The following is a 19240-nucleotide window of genomic DNA, read 5'->3' as shown; positions in this document are numbered from 1 at the left end:
AGCTGATTGAAAAAAGTGGTATTGTAGTGCATTTCCCATTCCTAGTCTCTCTTTTCACCCCTTTCCCCTAGCATTATTGACAAATCCAGTGAGCTATTTTTATGAAGGTGTCTAAAAGTACTCACATGTCCTGTAAATCTGCAAGGACGGTGCAAACTTTCCCACTTCTTGAAGATAGGGGCAAAACTGAGAGTCTTGGGACATTGTTGCTGTCAAATTTCCTGTGTGGGAACAACACTTTTAGATTTAAAATTGTGTGTATTAAAGAATGGTGAGACTGGGAGAACCAGGCATTATAGACAAGTGAGTGAGCATCTATTATCAGAAAACAAATTGGGATCTGAACACCAAGAAAATTTTCAGCTGATCAGAGATTGATAAACATTTTTTGAGAAAGTATATCAATGGATGTTACTACAGTAAAATCCCTGGCATCCCGCACCTATGGGGATTGGTAGATGCTGGGTAAGTGTGCTTTCCAGTTGCTTGAGACAATGCCTAACTAAAACCTATCTACTGCCTCATGGTCCACTGATTTTTGCTCACCAGACGTCTAATACGCAGATACAGAGATGAGTCTTGAATTTTCTGAGCCAGCTATTTGAAAAAGAACACTGTGCCTCAATATTCATCTTCTTGTGGAACATCTTTTTCTTTCAACATGGGTCCTGGTATGCAACCACCTTCAAACCATTCAAAAAGAGCCTGTTCGAGTCAGTCCTTCTTGGAGGTATGAAGAATGTGACGTCGCTTGAGTTTTATCTGTTGTAAGGGTTCGTGTGGATCCCACAGGTTAAAAACCAGACCAAGATCAAGGTACAAGACACAAGTTTATTTTGGGGATGCAGATGGAGCAACAGGGTCAAAATGTTAAATGAACCTACACACACACACACACACACACACACACACACACACACACACACACACACACACACACACACACACACACACACACAATACGTAAGGGGTGAATATAACTTCGGATAACAAGGGAGAAACCGACAGAAACTGGGGAAATAAATACATATACAATCAACAGTCAGAATCAAGGTGATACTATGTACCTCCATCCCTTGAATGGTACGGACACAGCTCTAGCTACCTAACCTCGGGACTCACCCCAACCCACTGTGAAAGGTGATACGTGCCATGAGGGGTCAAAAAGAGACAGGATAAAGTGGGTATTGGGGGGGGGGGGCGGCAATCACTCGGGGCTCCATTGGCTGCTGTGGCCAATGGCTCGAAGCCAAGTGCAGGGGCTCAGCAGAGTCAGTCTAGGTGATTCACCTGGGTCAATTGGGTGAAGATCAGGCTGAGTCCCGCCAGGCTGCCTGGACTCCAGCACTTGGTAATTTAGATGGGCCAATTGCAAGGGTCACCTTGATGACAGAGTGAGTATGACCTTGATTGGCATGCAATGTGTGTTCTGAATAGAAGTGCAGCAGCACCACCATGTGGTGACTGTTGCCTCTCCATTTCACGGATTTCATATAAAGCTGCCTAATTTTCTGAGATTGGTCCTTCATAGATGGTAGATGGGCCACCGTTAAATTCCTCCATAAGCACTGTGTGACTTTTACCTCTTTCTAATCTCTTGCATATCTCCACCTTTTGCTTAAAGGTAAGTACTACACATTTACGCCTGGCTGGCTGGATTTCTTTCGGCATGGTATTGGTTAGGAGGAAAATGTGTCCAAAATAATGTCCTGCCAAACTAAGACTATTTGTTTATGTTGGTCACAAGCGGGTGTCGACTGGTGTGTGGGTGATGGAATGGTGAATGAACAGCGAGGTGCACTTGCGTACTTTTTACCTATTGATTAATTTTTATTTTTAATTTATTTTCCATAATTTTTTATGCCAGTTGCTTGAGGTTGCTGGTTGCTTGAATATCAGATAAAAGGGGCTTCACTATATATAGACTTCCAAACACATTGAACACTCTTAAATTATGTAAAATTGAAAAACATTTGATCGAGCCAGAAATTTGTTGAGTGACAGAAAGGACAGTGGAGATATTGACTAAATACTTAATAGGAAGTGTTTAACCCTGGCAAGTGAGGATTTCTTGTACAGTGCTCACCATTTGACTCAACGATAGATGTAATGAATCCAAGTTGTTGATACATGGTGCCCTTCTTTCAGGGCACCAATATATTCGTGACACAAAAATGGAATGTATATTAAAGTACTCATGTTTAGTACTTTGTTGCATATCTCTTACAGGCAATGACTGCTTGAAGTCTGTGATTCATAGACATCACCAGGTGCTGAGTATCTTCTATGGTGATGCTCTGCCAGGCCTCTACTACAGTCAGCTCCTGCTTGTTTTGGGGGCTTATCCCCTTTATCCTTTCTCTTCAACATGTAGAAGACCTGCTCAATTGGATTTAGAAGAGGTGACTGACTTGGCCATTCAAGAATTTTCCAGTTTTTAAAATTTGGAAAAACTCCTTTGTTGCTTTAGCAACATTGTCTTGCCATAGGATGAAGCGCCGTGCAGTTTAGAGGCATTTGCTTGAACAGGTAAGAAGTTTCTATATACCTCAGAATTGTTAGGTCTCAAACCAGCAATGACAGAAGACGCAATGCAAAAGGGTTAAATTTTAACTATATTTATTAATAACTATTAATAATATGCTGTCTTACTCAAATTAACCCCACTATAATCCTCTATAGTAAATATATGGAAATTTATAAAGAGTGTTAATAGAAAAAAAACACAGACCTTTACAGTCTGTGCCCAATATTCAAAAGATGAAAAATCCTTAAAAGCCCAGGTCAGTCTGGTCAAGTCAGTCAGTCCAAAAAATTCAATCTTAAAGTCCAATGTTCAAGTTCAGTTGTTTAACTGATAACAAAAGGAAGTCGTATTGAACATTGCAGTAAACTTACGAATCCTTTGGCAGGTTTCTTCAAATGGACTTCCCTTGGTTCTTGAAGGTTGATTTTTTTTAACCACCTCACTCATGAGGCATGTGCATTTCAGACAGCTCTCCACAATTTTTTAACAAGGAAGCATAGTGACCTTTTTTTAGTCTCACTTGAATTCAGTCAGCCAGGACTGTTGTCAACACAGAGCATGTGTGTATCCTTCTGGCTGCTCCACTGAAGTCTGCTTCAGCAGTGGGATTCACCCTACCTCCTTGAAAGTTCTAGCAATTAATACATTCCTCTTTCTCTTATCTGCACAGCTCAACTTTGGAAAGCCAGCACTTTGTTACAGTTCTCAGTAGAAATCTATCCTTTAAAGTCTAAAAGGTCAGTCCATAACTGAATTCATTTTGCTACTGCCATCAACAATTACATCATCAATGAAGCTAAATTAGGGATAAAATTGGGCCCCTTGAGGATCTATGTGAGGTCAGAAGAGATGGGGGAAATTTAAAATTTTTTTTTTCTTTTGTATTCACTAAGGAAATGAATATTGAGCCAGGTGAAGTAAGGAAATCTAGTAGTGAAGTTATGGATAATATACAGATTAATGAGGAAGTAGTATTGGCTATTTTAAAGAGAATAAAGGTGGATAAATCTCTGGATCCTTACAAGATATTCTCTTGGACTCAGAGAATTTAGTGTATGAATAGTGGGGGGTCTGACAGAAATATTTAAAATATCACTGGCCATTGGGGAGGTGCTGGAGGATTGGAGAGTAGCTCATGTTGTTCCGCTGTTTAAAAAAGGCTCCAAAAGTAAACCTGGTTATTATAGGCCTGTATGTCTGACGTCGGTGGTGGATATGTTGTTAGAGATTGTATATACAATTATTTGGAAAGACAGGAATTGATTAGGAAAAGTCAGCACGGATCCGTACGTGATAGATCATGTTTAACAAATCTTATAAGAGTCTTTTGAGGAGGTTACTAAGAAGTTTGATAAGAGGAAGGCTGTGGATGTTGTCTATATGGACTTTAGTAAGGCCTTTGACAAGGTTCAAGTATTGGGTATTAATGTTGAAGTAGTGAAATAGGTTCAACAATGGGAGATGCCAGAGAGTAGTGATGGAAAATTGTTTGTCAAATTGGAGGCAGATGACTAGTAGAGTGCCTCAGGGATCAGTACTGGGTCTATTATTGTTTGTCCTATATTAATTATCTGGATGATAGGGTGGTAAATTGGATTAGTAAGTATTCAGAAGATACAAAGATTGGTGGTGTTATGGACAGTGAAGGTTATCAAAGCTTGCAGTGTGATATAGGATTGTTAGAAGAGTGGGCTGAAAGATGGCAGATGGAGTTTAATACTGATAAATGTGAGGTAGGACTAATCAGCAAAAGTCATACATGTTAAACGGTAGACAGTTGAGGAGTGCAGTAGAACAAAGGGATTTAGGAATTTTGGTACATAATTTCCTGAAAGTTGTCACATGTAGGTGGTGAAGAAAGCATTTGGTATGTGCCCTTCATAAATCAGAGTAGTAGGATGTCATGTTGAAGTTGTATAAAGCATTGGTGATGCCAAATTTGGGATATTGTGTGTTCACTGAATTATAGGAAGGATATAAACAGAATAGAGAGAGTGCAGAGGAGATTAACAAGAATGTTGCCTGAGTTTCAGGGTTTGAATTACAGGGAAAGGTTGAGCAGGCTGGACTTTATTCCCTGGAGTGCAAAAGATTGAGGAGAGAGGTATTTAAAATTATGAGAGGGAATGATAGAGTCAGGCTTTTTCCATTGAGAGAGGGAGATTAAAACAAGACGACATGGATTGAGATTGAAGGGGGAAAAGTTTAGGGGAAACATGAAGGATATTTCTTCACTCAGAGGGTGCTGGGAGTTTGGCATGAACTTCTGGCCGAAGTGGTAGATGCGGGTTCGATTTTAATATTTAAGGAAAAGTTGGATAGGTATATGGATGAGAGGTGTGGAGGGTTATGGGCCGGGTCTGGGTCAAGGTAGAGGTGTTTGGCATAGTCTAGAAGCCTATTTTTGTGCTGTAATTGTTATATGGTTTATACAAGTGCACCAGTACCTGTGGCAGCATAACTCCACCATGATAATTACATGGAGGGGAGAGGATTGGAGGGGTATGGTCAGTGGGACGAGGAGGGTGGGGATTTGTTCTGGCATGGACTAGTAGAGCCAAACTGGCCTGTTCTGTGCTGTATATGGTGATATGTTTTGGATCTTGGGCAGTTCGTTTAAGCCTCCACATTTTGCTCTTGACACCACTCTGATAAAGGTTAATCTTGGTTTCATCTGGCCAATGTGTTTCTGTGGCTAACTAAAGGCTTTCATCTTGTAGTGAAGTTTCTGTACATGAAATCTTCTGCCACACCTGCCTCCTGAAGAATGTTTCTGATCTGTCGGGCATACATTTGGGGGATTTTTCTTCATTATGATGAGAATTCTTCTGTCATCAGCAGTGGGGGTCTTCTTTGGTCGATCAGTCCCTTTGTGATTACTGACCTCACCAGTATGCTCTTCTTAATGATGTTCCAAACAGTTGATTTTGATAATCGTAAGGTTTATTCTTGTTCTTCAGCCTCATAATGGCTTCTTTGACTTTCATTGTTACAACTCTGGTCCTCATTTTGAAAAATAGTAGCTACAGAATCCAGATGTGATCAAAAGCTTCGAAGCAAGCTTAGCTCTCTTATAACCAAGTAATCACAAACACCTGTGAATGGGGGAACCATGTATAAAAAGCGCTGTGATTTCTACAGAGTCAAACTAAAATGTATACAAATACCTTTTAGTAACATCTGAAATGCGCACTTTAATTACATGTGAATTGTTTGATTATAAATTTAAAATTGTGGAGCATGGTGGAAAATAAAGGAAAACAAGTGTTAGAGGATGGTTGAGGCTTTTTGTTGGTTATCAAACTACAGGACTGTTAGTTTAGGAGATAAGAAAAACAATCTAAATAAAGCAACAGACATGGAGTAGGTAGTCTTTATTTTTTTGGACAAAGAATGATCCTTTCATGTTTTTGCAGTACAGCTTTCTTAGAACAGTCCAGGAACCACAATCTTTGCTTTGCAGGATTGAACCATAAACACATGTTACAATCCACCATATTATCATATGTATGTACACCGGGGAAAATATGTACAGCCTGTAGGACAAACACTAAATATTGATCAGTATATACGCTTTATACAGTGTACAACCATTAGGGGAACCTGCTGCAACATGTGGATTTTGAATTCTTCAATACAGGGACCCTCTGGTTTGTGCCAAACATCAATGATCAGCACTCATCTTTTTCTTAGATCATGAAAAATAATTCCTTTTTTTTAAGGAAAATTCCTGATGTATAATCCTCTTGCCGTTTGAACTCAAGCTTTTTAAAATGACCTTAATTGCACATTGACCATGCAAAACTAATGAAAAACACATGCTATTCAATAAGAATTTAATTAACTCTGAAGAGTTTAATTATGAATCTTAATGGGGAAAATTCTTCAGTTCATTAAACTAGAATGATGCTTGTATGAAATCAGGTAACTCAAGCAACCATGTTTGCATGTGGTTTTGTAATGTATGTACACATTGTTTGCAAACAAGCAGCAGCAACTCTATATATTAAAAACAAACAACCTATACTTACACCGATAAAACTTATCCTCCAGTTCCAATAAGTGCACAATAGTAAATACAATCACCAGCATTGTCTAACCTCTATACCGTACTTTCACCCACCATAATGCATTTTTGAATTAAAATTCTGAAATAATGTCATGATACTCAATAATGTTGAAGTTTACAAGTCTGATTTTTGACTTCATCCAGTGTTTGATCTCTGTGGCAAATTTGTTACACATCCTCATTTTTATATTTGGGTGAAAATTTTATTCTCTTAAAGTTGTGAGGCTCAATTTTTCCAGTTATGACCAGGATGTTTCTTTGCTATAAATTGCACAAATTTAAATAGCTTGAGTCTATTAATCAATGCTATCATTGAGCTCGAATGTTTCTGGTGTCCCGTCCCCCCACATAAACACACTTGTATTCATACAATACTAACTCAATGTAGTTGTTTTTAAAGAGAATTTTTTTAACTGTTGCAAAAGCATGATTAAATGTTACTTGCAATCTCTCCATGGAAATCTACAACTTTAATATTGCATTTTAATGAGTCCGTAAAACTACTAGGAGAATAACATTAACATCTTTCAGTAAACATGTTTTGACCCAAAACTTGAGATTTATACATACAAGTTCAGTCTTTTGTCATTTTGTTCTTTATGGTTGCACAAAAGATTAAATTTACTTGTGTTTTCAAATGTTGTGAATTATTATTGTAGAATGAGATTCCAACATCATTGTTTAGTCTTGATTTTGAGAGGAAAGTGAAATTCTCTTCAGTAGTTTGTAATGTTGCCTACTGGAATCAAGTTGGGGCCATTTGTTTTAATCTTCCCAGGCAGTGAATGTTGACCCAGGCTTCTTGCTTCAGCTTCAGAATATAATGGATTCATGATGTTCCAGCCTCTGGGATGGGTGTAACCACGTTTTGATTTTTCTTCTGAAAAGTTAATCAGGTAGGAAAAGAATAATTTACCTTTGACATGGAAAGTGGAGTAGAACATGAAAACGGAAATATGGATAAATCAAGTTCTAGAAATTGAGCTGAAGCCATGAGCAACTTCCTAAACTCAGTAGTTCCCTATTCTCAAACAGGGTCTCTAAATTTCACAAAACTTAGTTAAATAGTTTGAAATAAATTGATTGCTACAGTTTTTAATCTGGGGAGATTTAAACAAATCAGGTATGAAAGGAGAAAATTTTATAATTGCTAATTGTTATGCTTTGGAGCACAATAACTAAAAGGCTGGTGGAAGCAGATTCCTTTCATCTGTCTTAATGTGTATTAGTGTTAAATTTTATTTGAAAATGCTCCTGTAGAAAGCCTTGGGATATTTTGTTGCATTAAAAAGTAACTGGCTAGGATTCCATAAGGCAATTTTAGATTTAAGTAATTAGCTTTTTTTAAAAGAAAACCTCTGAGCTTGGGGAACAAGTGTCACTGTTGTTTGATATATTTCGGGCAGTGATGCAACCAGTACAACATTTTTTAACCTTTACACCAAATCTATTATCAAATCTTGGATCAGTTGTTATATCCAGTAATGACATAAGTAGCAAATTGCTATTTCACCATTTCTAGAAAAAAAAGTGGTAGAAATATTAACCATGAGCATAAAGTAACATAACATAATGATTCTAAATAGGAGCAAGCCTCTTAGATACTTCAGGCTGCTCTACCTTTGAACAAGGACAATACATGCCTGTCAACCCAATGGTAATCTTTCACCCCTTTGTGTGTCAAACGTCTATCTCCCACTACATTAAAAATATTTGAAGACTCTGTTTCCATCATCCTTTTGAGGATATTTGATTCTCTAAGTGTAAATTGGTCATGCATTTCATCATCAGTGGAAGACTGTATTAAAAAGAAAAATATTAAATAATTGAGAGATTAATTCACAGCTTGGCAAGAATCTTATGTTTGAATGAGGCATGCAACAGATATGATATTCAAATGCCTTGGTAAGTGGGATTTTCAAAATGCATTCAAGAGGGCGTATGGAACTAGTACATAGATAATCCTCTTGGAGATGGGGTAGCACTGGACTTGATCTTGGGGAATATAGCTGGACAAGTAGCAGAAGTGTCAGTATTAGAGCATTTTTGAGATGGTGACTATAAATCTGTTTCAAGGTCGTTCTGAAAAGGGCCTAGAGCAAGCTCATTTTTTATATCACATGGACCTGGCAAAAGTAAACGAGGTGTAGTTGCTTACAGGTCTGATTTTTAAAACCAAAAAATATTCAAGGGAAATGTGTTCCCATGTTTGAAAATGCCAAGGACAGGAAAAAAAAATAGGAACCTCTGACAATAGATATTGATTGGAAAAAATGAAATTGGGAGAGACCCAATAAGAGTCAAAGTGTGGAGGTGGGAGAGGGGAGTCCTTAATAAAATGTCTTAAATTTGGGAAAATCTAATCCATCAATTGCATTTTTTAAAACACTTGCTTTGCCGTCCTTTTTTTTTAAAAAGTATATCAAGGACTAGAGCATTACTAGGGAACATATAGGAACCAACAAAGGAATTAAGCATGGAGCTAGTGGTTATTGGTGAGGATTTCAATCAATACCATTGATATTAATGCAGGAAAGCAAATTTGGTACCTTTATTTAAGGAAGGATAAGATGGGTAATTGCAGGCCTGTAAGTTTAATATCAGTAGTAGGGAAGTTCTTGGGAAAATATCAAAGGGCAAGGTGATTGATACTTGGAAAGTCAGGGATTAATCAAAGCATAGCTTTGTTTGTGGGACATCTGGCATGACTGAAGTTTTGAAGAGGTGACACAATTTAATGATGAGGACAATACATTTTGATATTGTCTACATGGACTTCATTTGGCAAGATCCCATGGTCTAAAGGGTTAGATGCTATGTTGGCAAATTAGATCCAAAATTGGTTTGGTAATAGAAGGTGGAAGATTTTAACGCTTAGAACCCTGTGGTGTCCTGCAGAGATTTGTAACATACGTTAATAAGAGGAATGTAGGAGCTATGATTATTAATTAAAAAGTGAAAATCAGCAATGTAGTGATGAGGAAGATCATATTGATCTGCAGGTAAATTAGACCGAGAAATCTCTGATGGAATTCAATTTTGATAAGTATGAGGTACTTTGGGAGGACTAACAAGAATAGGATGGACATAAGGCATGGTATACAGGGATTTTGGAAGGCGATAACACAAAGAAAAAAGTGGGATATGGCAGTCCCGAGGATTCCATTCCTGACAACTGGTCATAGGTCAATTTCTCCACAGGACATGAACGTCACTATTCTGTAGCTACTCCTATTGTACCACTCTATATTTACTATAATTAATTTCACTGAATAATCATCCTAACACTACCCATAGTTAAAATGATGGAAATGTATACTGTAACCAGTCATTACTGAATACCATGAAACATTATTCACACTTTAAAAATGCTTTAAAATGTATGGTAGAATTTTCATAAAGTCAGATTTTCTATCATTGGGTTATTTGCAACCTGGGGAGACCTGTGTTAATTATTATAGTATAACTTTATGAAGCATTGAGTAGGCTACAACTGCAGTCTCATGTGCAGGCCTAATTGCCACACTAAGGATGTTATTTACATAAGGATGAAATTTACAGACAGACCAGAAAAATGGCAGCGCTGCTGTAGATAGTGTAATGGCAGCACTGCCTCATAGGGTTGGTGGCTCCACACAGGCTTTAAATAGCATTTTAAAGGAGACACTGGTGTTTTTAATTAAAATCCTGCAAATGCAGAATCTATGACCAAGTTGGCAGCACCTATGCTTGGCAGCAGCCGCCAGGGGAGCAGCAGACTAGCACAGGGCCCCAGATTGGGGAGACCACCCATCACCCTGACCCATTGAGAATGAGAAGCAGAAGAGATGACCTGACAGCAGTAGTTCTCGATTTTTTTTTTTTCTTTCCACTCACATACCACTTTAAGTATTCCCAATGATGAAGGTACTCTGATTAATAATAGATTGCTTAAGGTGGTATGTGGATGGAAAGAAAAAGTTTGAAAACCATTGTTTTAATTGACTTGTTATGTGCATTGTTTCCTAACTCCAAAGGAGATGGACCAATGACAGTTTTTCTCAAGCAAAATATTTCAGTAACAATTAAAACTCACATCCCACCTTAAGCAATCCCTTACTAATCACAAAGCACCGATGGCATAGGGATTATTTAAAGTGGCATGAGAATGGAAAGAAAAAGGTTGAGAACCACTGCCCTACAGTAATGCTATCCAAACCAGCGAGGGGCTTAGCAACTGAAGTACTCTACAGGATGGGACCAGCAAGTGGGTCCACGGCTAAAGGACCCACATAAGCAGTGAGCGACTTGCAGGTACTGAGGGGAAGAAGGACCCCTGAAGGGCCTCTGGTGCTGAAGGCTTCCTCGTTGTATCAGAGCTTTGGATCGAACAGGGGTCTGTGCAGCTGCCAAGGCAACTCCAGATACTTTGTGTTGCTGAAGTGACTCTCTTTTGCTACTCTTTCTCACTTGTTGTAAGGGGTGCCTGGCCATACTAATGATGACTCTTTGCCTTACAGCAGGCAGAAATAAATTTTGTGTAATATTGCATTTTCTGTATTATATGATAATAAAAGAATTTTGAAGTAAGACATTAGGAAATTTAGAGGAGAACAGAGGATTTTTCAGTGCAGTCAGGAAGGCATAAGCAGGTACTGAACATTGAGGAAGAATCTGGATGAATCTTGAATGCCAAGACAGATTATTAAAAAGGTAAAAATGTAAAGCTTCCATTATTGTCACATAATATTACATTTAGAATGTAACATACATGAAATTCTATAGCTTTTGTCTACCATAAGGCAGAGTCATCACTTTGTCCAGTGCCCCTCACGGAAACCAGCAGCACCTTATTGATCTAATGCTGATAAATTTAATTTGTATAGATGTGTATGATATTGGCAATTGACAGGCGAGGTTGATAGGAGGTTTCTAATATGTTCATGACATTTAAAAACAACTGAACAAGTTGCTACTATTTCTTAAACTGGTGTTCAGCAGCCACTATCCTACAGATCCTTGTTTTGCAGCTAAAGCCCAATATATTGCAGTGTTTATGCTTAAAACGGTAATGTTGGGATTCTGATCCATAATTCAATTATCTGTTAATAACTTCTAGATATTACATTATCCATTAAAAAAAATGTTCAGATGTCGATGAGCAGCATGAAAACTGTTAAATGTAAAGGACACACTTGCAGGCAATGGTTGTCTCGCATGCACCAATGTTAATAGTCACCAAAGAGACAGAAGCTAGCTGATGTCTTGTAGCACATGCTTATAATAATAACACATTATTACCAACCTGCGTTGTCATTCAGGAAGGTTTTACCACCAGAAATTGTGTAATCATTCATCTGAATGGGCTCACAAAAGAGACAAAGATACACAGGGAAGAAACAATCAGAAAGGAGAAACAATGGCTTTATATGATCATCATCTCCAGCCTGACTGAACAGGGCCATTCCTCTCAATTTTCTTCCCTTCTGAGTGAGATGCTGTTCTTGATTTATGCTGAATAATATTCTGAGTTGGCAATTTTTACAGAGAAAATTTTACACCCAGTTGTAGAGGGACTAATGCAAGATGTTCCCAATATTGTCATGTGCATGGTTAACATATCAGTGGTTATCAATGGCCAATTTGACTGAGCTCTTTGTGGTTCAGGAACATGAGGAAATGTAGCCCTTCACCCATCAAATCAGTAGAATTTTCCAACTGAATGATTTAGAGCTTTGAACAATAGACATCTGAGCTACATGTATTAGCATTTATTTCTCTTATGGCCAAGTGGGCAGTGTTACTCAGATCTAGGGACAGAACCCCACCTAATCATGTTCAAACTTAGAGAAGATGAGCTGTTCAATTTCCGATGTGAATGTAAATTTTCAAACACTTTTTGAATTACTTTTGTTATGAAGGTAGAAATGTTGACTAATGAGGTAATTTATCTCTCTGATAAGAATTCTGTCTTTTTTGGCCAGCTTCTTTCTTGGTAGTGAGTTTAGATTTTCCTTTTTTATAATAAAATATCAATACAATATAATCTGTTAGATTAAAATGTGGGGTACCTTGGATGAAGTAATGATTTAAGTGTAATGTATGGTATATTTTTGAATTTTAACATATATCCTTATGTACTCTGTATTTTTGGATGTGAAAATATTGACAAAGAAAAAAATTAGATGGGGGGGGGGTCCCCTATTTAAAAACTGGATTATTAGCTGTTAATACTTTATTTTCTATTGATAAGAAAATAAAAAAAATCTGAGCAAAGACCTGATACAGTCACAGAATCAAATAATTTCTTTTTCCTGCCATCAGCTGCAAATGCCCAACATACAGTTAAAGGTGAGAGGCTCAAATCTTCACTTTAAGCCATTACCTTTTGCAGTATCCTCAAACCTCCTATGCAAATAAACTGTTCTCAAAATATACAGTCTATTATGGAAGGTAACTGAAGAGCAAAAGCAACAAAAAAAATCAGAAAAAAGATGAGCCATTGTTGTTCACTATTTATCCCAAGTGGAATGTTAACAGAATGTGCAAATCTACCATGTGCCCTGTCTATGAGGGGATGTAGTAAGCAAGTGATTGATCCTGAATGTAATTAAGAACTATTGGATGCAGATTTGTGGATACAAGCTCACACAGCATTTCCATTAAGTAGCAGCCTTGCCACTTGAAGATAGTTGTAAATGGTGGCTTTTTGCACATGAAACTCTAGCCAGATTGGATAAGAATGGTGGCAGGTTTCCTCTTTTTAATCAAGGACATTAGTAAACCAGATGAGCTTTTATGATAATCCAATGGTTATGGTAATACAAAGATGACAAGTTTTTTTTTTCATTCCAAATGCATAACTACATTTAAATTCCATAGCTGGAATGTTGGAATTTATTCTCTGGATTATTAGTCTAAAACAGTGGTTCTCAGCCTTTTTTCCCCCACTCACATACCACCTTAAGTAATTCCTTAATAACCACAGAGCATCTATAGCATAGGATATTTTAGGTAGTATGTGAGTAGGGGAAAAAAAATTGAGAACCACTGGCTAAGACTGGGTTACTTGGTATATGTGGTGGTGACAGAATGGTTGGGTTGATGCATGGTGAAATGTACAAGAAATAAGCTTGTATTTTGCAAGCTAGTAGTTATTGAATTCACAGTTCTCAAAGCTTACCTCCAAATTATTCCTTGCTTTTTTTAGAACATCATGGGTCCTTTTAACTGAAAAAGAGAAATGTTTGCCATTGATACAGGGTGTCAGAAAGCTGCTGCATGTGATCACCTTCCAGCAGGAATCAATGGTTACAGATAAGGGGCAGAAACTGTATCTGATATATCGCTTACATATTCCAGGGGATTACTGGAAAGAGGCAAGTGTTTTACATTTTGCTTTCCCATTTTATATTGGTTAACTCAGTAAAAGGAGTCAATCAGTAATACTCAAGTCTCTAGGCCTTGGTCTAGATGGCTTAATATTACATAGAACAACACCTTTGCATGTATGCAGGGGTTGAATTAACTTTGATTGGTAAAAAAATTTCAATAAAATTCTTACTCGAAATCCTAATAGTGAAATACATTCTTATCTAACATTTGTATAATAAACCAGCAATTTTCTAGAAAACCAGACCCATGTGGTGATAGCCAATAAGGAACAGATGGTGGTGTTGCTTTCTCCAAAACAGATTTAGCTGGACCCATCAAAAACGCAGCCAAAGATTATACAGTAGAAATTTTAGGATGTGAGTGATGAAGGCAGAAGAAAAGGTAGGGTTGAGTGTTGAGAGAAATTAGACAGGGGTCACAGAACATGAAAGAGATCTTGATGAACTGATGTTAGACTAAGATTAGAGATGAGATTAGGTTTACAGGAAAGTCTGCTGTACCTGGAAGAATCATGTAGTGCTTGGTCAGGGATTATGGTCATCATGCTTATCTGTTATAAGCTCCTTTTATTAGCCAATAGCTTTACTTTACAGAAAATGCATATTACTTCTAAAAGATTTACTGGCAGACCTGCCTCCTGAGAATGGATGTCACCTGCAATTCATCCCACATTTGTTAAACCAAAATAAGTGCATTTAAGGTGTATTTAATTGTCATTTCCCATTTTACCATTTGTCAAAACCATTCATTTTGTGGAATAAAGATTATTGTCATTTTTCTCAATTACACATCAATATGGTATTTTCTAAACACAAATTCAAAGAAACTCAAATTCTGATTCATTGTCAGTTATGTCTTAGCAGACCTACTAACATGACTAAATAATCCTTTTATATAATGAGCATCGAGTATTGATTTCACATACGTTGGTTTACAATGAATTGTTCCATTCCTTCTTTCACTTGGTTAGTGGCCTTTAGGCGACTGATTGCATTCTGCAGTAGGTACTCTTGCTCTGTTATTTTGTTTCTCAATCTGGAGATCTCTTCCTTCATTAATTGCTCCTGCAAAAACCACAAGATGTTTACTCTTGGAATTCGTGTATTAAAATGTACTGCAGGATCTTTATGTCTTCCAAAGAAAATACACAGCCATGACTTAATATTTTATGAAGAGAATTACTGAGATCTCTTTATAAAATCTCTTGTTTGATTCAGTACTGCTCACTGAATTGTTCTTTGTGCTGATGTCTCTGGAAGTGGAATTAAACACCCTTTGACTAGGAAGATCTAAGCTAATGATGATAATGCATAAGCATACAATTTAGTTCTTGGAATTTATATTCCATCTAACATCTTTTTGGCTACCTGAGACAGTATTTAGCAATGTTGTATAAATCTGGAACAAAGGAAGACTACTGCAAGGTAAAAGCTAATTCAATATCCTTACCTCATGTAAAATAGGTAAGGATCTACTCATTCTAAATTTTTAATGAGACAATGAAGCTAGTCAGTCTATTGGGTCTTTGCAAGTTTTCAGAACTCAGTCCTATTTTCCCCTTTTATATTCCCAATAAATATCCTCCCTGAATCTCTTGTTATGCTCTTATAGTGATATGATCTAATGTTGACTCATTGGAGTAAGGATCTGAACATGCACACTTCTAAATCGTCTTTTAACAATCTTCTGATCAGGATTAAGGCCCGATACCATTTTGTGGTGATACAACCACTACACTCCTATCAGCCTACTCTAGGGGTAACCACTGTACCTTCAGATAGGCAATCGGGGAGGCTGGCGCCACCTGTTTGTTGTCAATCACCGACCTGTATAAAAACTTGAGCCGGCCCCTTTGGAAACAGTCATACACGTAGAGCCAGGATCGTACTGATACCTGGTGTGTACAAATTTAAGCTAATTAAAGCCTGTTGAGCAGTCTCTGGATTTTGCGTCAGAACAATTCATGCAGCAGCGCTCACAATTTTACATATTCAGTCAGTCAGTCTCATCATAAGTGGGTAGAATGATCACTCAGTAAATGGTTACATGACTATTCTTCTGACTGAAAGCTGCATCATCACATTAAATAAATCATTATAACATTGAGTAACACTGGAAGAAGGCTTGGATCTTAGGAGAAATGCAACATTCATCTCAATATCCAGATTTTTTGATGTTGGGAGTTTTTCATGTTTTGGAGATTAATGTTTGCTGGAAAGTTGTAACAGAACAGCAGTGCTTTATTCAGCATGACACTAAAATTTGAATGCTGCACTGAACTTTATAGTGGAGCATTCAAAACATTTCAAAGATAAAACAGCTATAGCAAACTAGGTGTGATCTAGAATTTTAGCAGCTTAATTTGTATAAAATGAAGAACACTAATTGAGATTTTAAAATTTACATTTGAATCAAATAACTTGTTAATTGGTGTCTCTTCTACTTAAAAGGAAAATAATATGGATTCTCAGTTGAGGAAAGGATTAAAAACCATTTGAATCTGACCACAAAATATGAGAGGAATAACTTCATTGGAGTATAATATTATCTGTTCTACTATCTAACATTTGTATTCCATGTCCGAATGCCTCACCTTTTGATTATTTCGTATATCAGCATCTGGATTTGGCTGAGCAGTTATCCAGAACATTTTTAGTAATGAGCAAGTTTCATCCAAGATCTGTCGCAGAGTATTGGTACCTGAGAAAAGCTGCTTGACCATCTGATGATCCAAATCCTACATGGGTAAATTCACAAATAAAATTTTGAGATAACTTCCTCTACACATGTAAATCTTTCCTAAATTATAGCCAGACCATATATTTGGAATCCTTCCTTATAAAGTTACAAGGAACATTAATAATTAATTGAATGAGACTTGAGTAATACAAATTGTAATGCACAAATTTAATGTTCCTCTCTTGCATTATTCTCCAGAAAGGATCAAATCTCATTTGTTTATATTTATAGAATTATCAAATTTATGTCCAGCTTTACTCTGAAGAATTTGTGGCATAGCAAATTTCTTTTGACTAGTTTGTGAATATAGAACTTTTATGTAACAGGTCACGATTAGGTGACTTTTTTTAATTGATATGAACATGTTCCTAAATTAAATAATAATTCAGTTTTCAATTAAAAATTTCTATTTAAATAATTTCAATGCTCAGTTGTACTGATGTAACGCAAGCCCACAGTATTGGATAATAATATGCTAAGCAATTTCTTGTTTTCCCAGTCACCTTGGATCTATCAATTTCCAGAAAAGCAGCATTGACACAGGATTGGACAATTGACTCCATCCTATGAACCAACAATCTGCCCTCCATAATCTGCTGCTGCAGGGCATTGTAGTCATCAATATGTCCAATCGCATGAGATCCATTTTTCTTGGTGAAGCAACCATCAGAAAGCTCATCATCTGTTAGGGAACAGGATATCTGGCTCATTGAATCATTGAGAATACCATCTAAAATAAAAGAATATAAAAGGCAGATAAAATTTAATTCAAACACCAAGGAATAATAACTGCAATTTGTATTATTTGAAAAATCAAGCAAGAGAAATTTCAGTTCAATTTTAACTAATTTATTAGAAGATCCTAAGTGATACGTCTTCCTTGGCCACAGAGGAGATGCCGAAGGATTGGAGAATCCTGGGAATTATAGACCAATGAGTGGTGGTAGATCAATGGTGCACAATGCTGGGGAAAACTCAAGTCAAACAGTGTACTTTATGTAGCAAATTTAAAAATGCATAACGAACATTTCAGGCTTGAGCCTTTCATCAAGGTATTAATTGGATTCTAAAGGACTAGATTTATGAACATGTTTTCTTTGGGGGGGGGGGGAGAAAAGTCTGGGATCTTGGAAGAAAACAAAATACCCACCTCCCATAGAGTCTGGTGGACTTTGGTTTTGGGGTTTGTTTTTGGAGCCAGTTTCTGTCAACAACTTGTCACAGAAAACAAAATGCAGCAGCATCTTTTTATAGCATGTCCTGAGGCCTTTCCCACCTTGTCACAGTACAGGCAACCAGCTTGTATCCTTGTGGAAACTTTTGGTCATTGGTGCAAGAATTGATTGGTCACACAAATTAAAGAGCTAAACAGCTTAATGCCAGACTGAACATCAAGGTTAGGGTTTGTCCTGCTGACAGATTTATGTCACCATGCAACAATGTAATCTCTGAAAGTTGGTGCCATCTACCTATCTGAGGAGAGGAATAAGAAAATGTGCAGATGCTGTGTAAAAACACAGGAATGCTGGAGGAACTTAGAAGGTCTTGCAGCGTCCATTTGAGGTAAAGATATATTACTGATGTTTTGGGCTTGAGCCCTTCTTCATGGTATGAGAAAAAGCAGGGTGGCTTTCCCTCTACCATCATTAACTGCCTTCACCAACATATCCTCCATTATCCACACATCTTCCCTAGCCCCTTCTACCCCCACCCGTGCAACAAAGATAGGATTCTCCTTGTCCTCAACAGCCTCCTCATCCCACATATTACTGCCATTTTACCTACATTGTGATCTCACCATCAGACATGTTTTCCCTGCTCCTCCCTTCCACACCCTCTGTGATTCCCTTGTCCACTCCTCCCTTCCCACCAATCACCTCCTTGGCACCTACCCCTGAGACTGCAGGAGGTGTTCCAGTTGTGCACACACCTCCTCCTTCACCATCATTTAAGGCTCTAAAAAGTCCTTTCAAGTGAAGCAACACCTCACTTTTAAATCGGCAGGGGACACCTACTTGCATCCAGTTACTCCCGTTGTGGTCTCCTCTACATTGGAGCCTGGAAGATAGTTTTGTTGACCATCTTGGCTCTGTCCACTGCAATAGCAGGGATATCCCAGTGGCCACCCATTTCAATTCCCTGCCCCATTCCCCTGCCGACATGTATGTTCCTGGTCTCGTGCTCTGCAAATTGGAAGAACACCACCTCATATTCTATCTGGGCTCCCTCCAACTGGATGGCATTAACATCAGCCTCTCTGGTTCGGTTAGCTCCCCCACCCCATCTTTACCTATGTCTCCTTTCCTGCAGCTCTGTGTATCTCTCTTCCCTTTTACTTCTGTCTTCTTTACACTGGCTCTGCATTCGCATAGCCAAATCGCACCCCACCTGCCTCTTCCCCATCCCCTCCATCAATTCTCACCTTTCCTTTCTTGTAGTCTCTTCTCCTTATCAAATTAGCACTGTTGACCTGAACTCCCATCATTTATTTTATTCCGGTATCTACCTGCTTTTACTCATACTGCGAAGAA

At 37.7% G+C, this 19240-nt stretch overlaps 1 protein-coding gene across 19 annotated transcripts in view; it reads right to left on the bottom strand.

Moving 5' to 3' along the window:
• Positions 1-5886: 5886 nt before the first annotated feature.
• Positions 5887-19240, bottom strand: part of pde4dip (phosphodiesterase 4D interacting protein) — a 564002-nt gene continuing 550648 nt past the window's right edge. For 14 of the 19 annotated variants that reach the window (XM_069938250.1, XM_069938253.1, XM_069938249.1 and 11 more), the window contains 6 exons: positions 17213-17439; positions 16564-16707; positions 14896-15034; positions 13759-13805; positions 11881-11941; positions 5887-7476 (listed from right to left, as the gene is read on the bottom strand). In XM_069938250.1, the coding sequence (XP_069794351.1) occupies positions 7313-7476; positions 11881-11941; positions 13759-13805; positions 14896-15034; positions 16564-16707; positions 17213-17439 (782 nt within the window). In that variant the 3' untranslated portion in view covers positions 5887-7312. Of the gene's footprint in view, positions 7477-7688; positions 8115-8239; positions 8395-11880; positions 11942-13758; positions 13806-14895; positions 15035-16563; positions 16708-17212; positions 17440-19240 lie in introns of those variants that run through there. The other 5 variants (XM_069938240.1, XM_069938238.1, XM_069938242.1 and 2 more) reach the window with 5 other exon arrangements.

This window comes from Narcine bancroftii, chromosome 5 (assembly GCF_036971445.1).
Source record: "Narcine bancroftii isolate sNarBan1 chromosome 5, sNarBan1.hap1, whole genome shotgun sequence".
Lineage (NCBI taxonomy): Eukaryota > Metazoa > Chordata > Chondrichthyes > Torpediniformes > Narcinidae > Narcine > Narcine bancroftii.
Note: the sequence above shows the minus strand (reverse complement) of the source record. Positions and strands in the feature narration are given on the sequence as shown.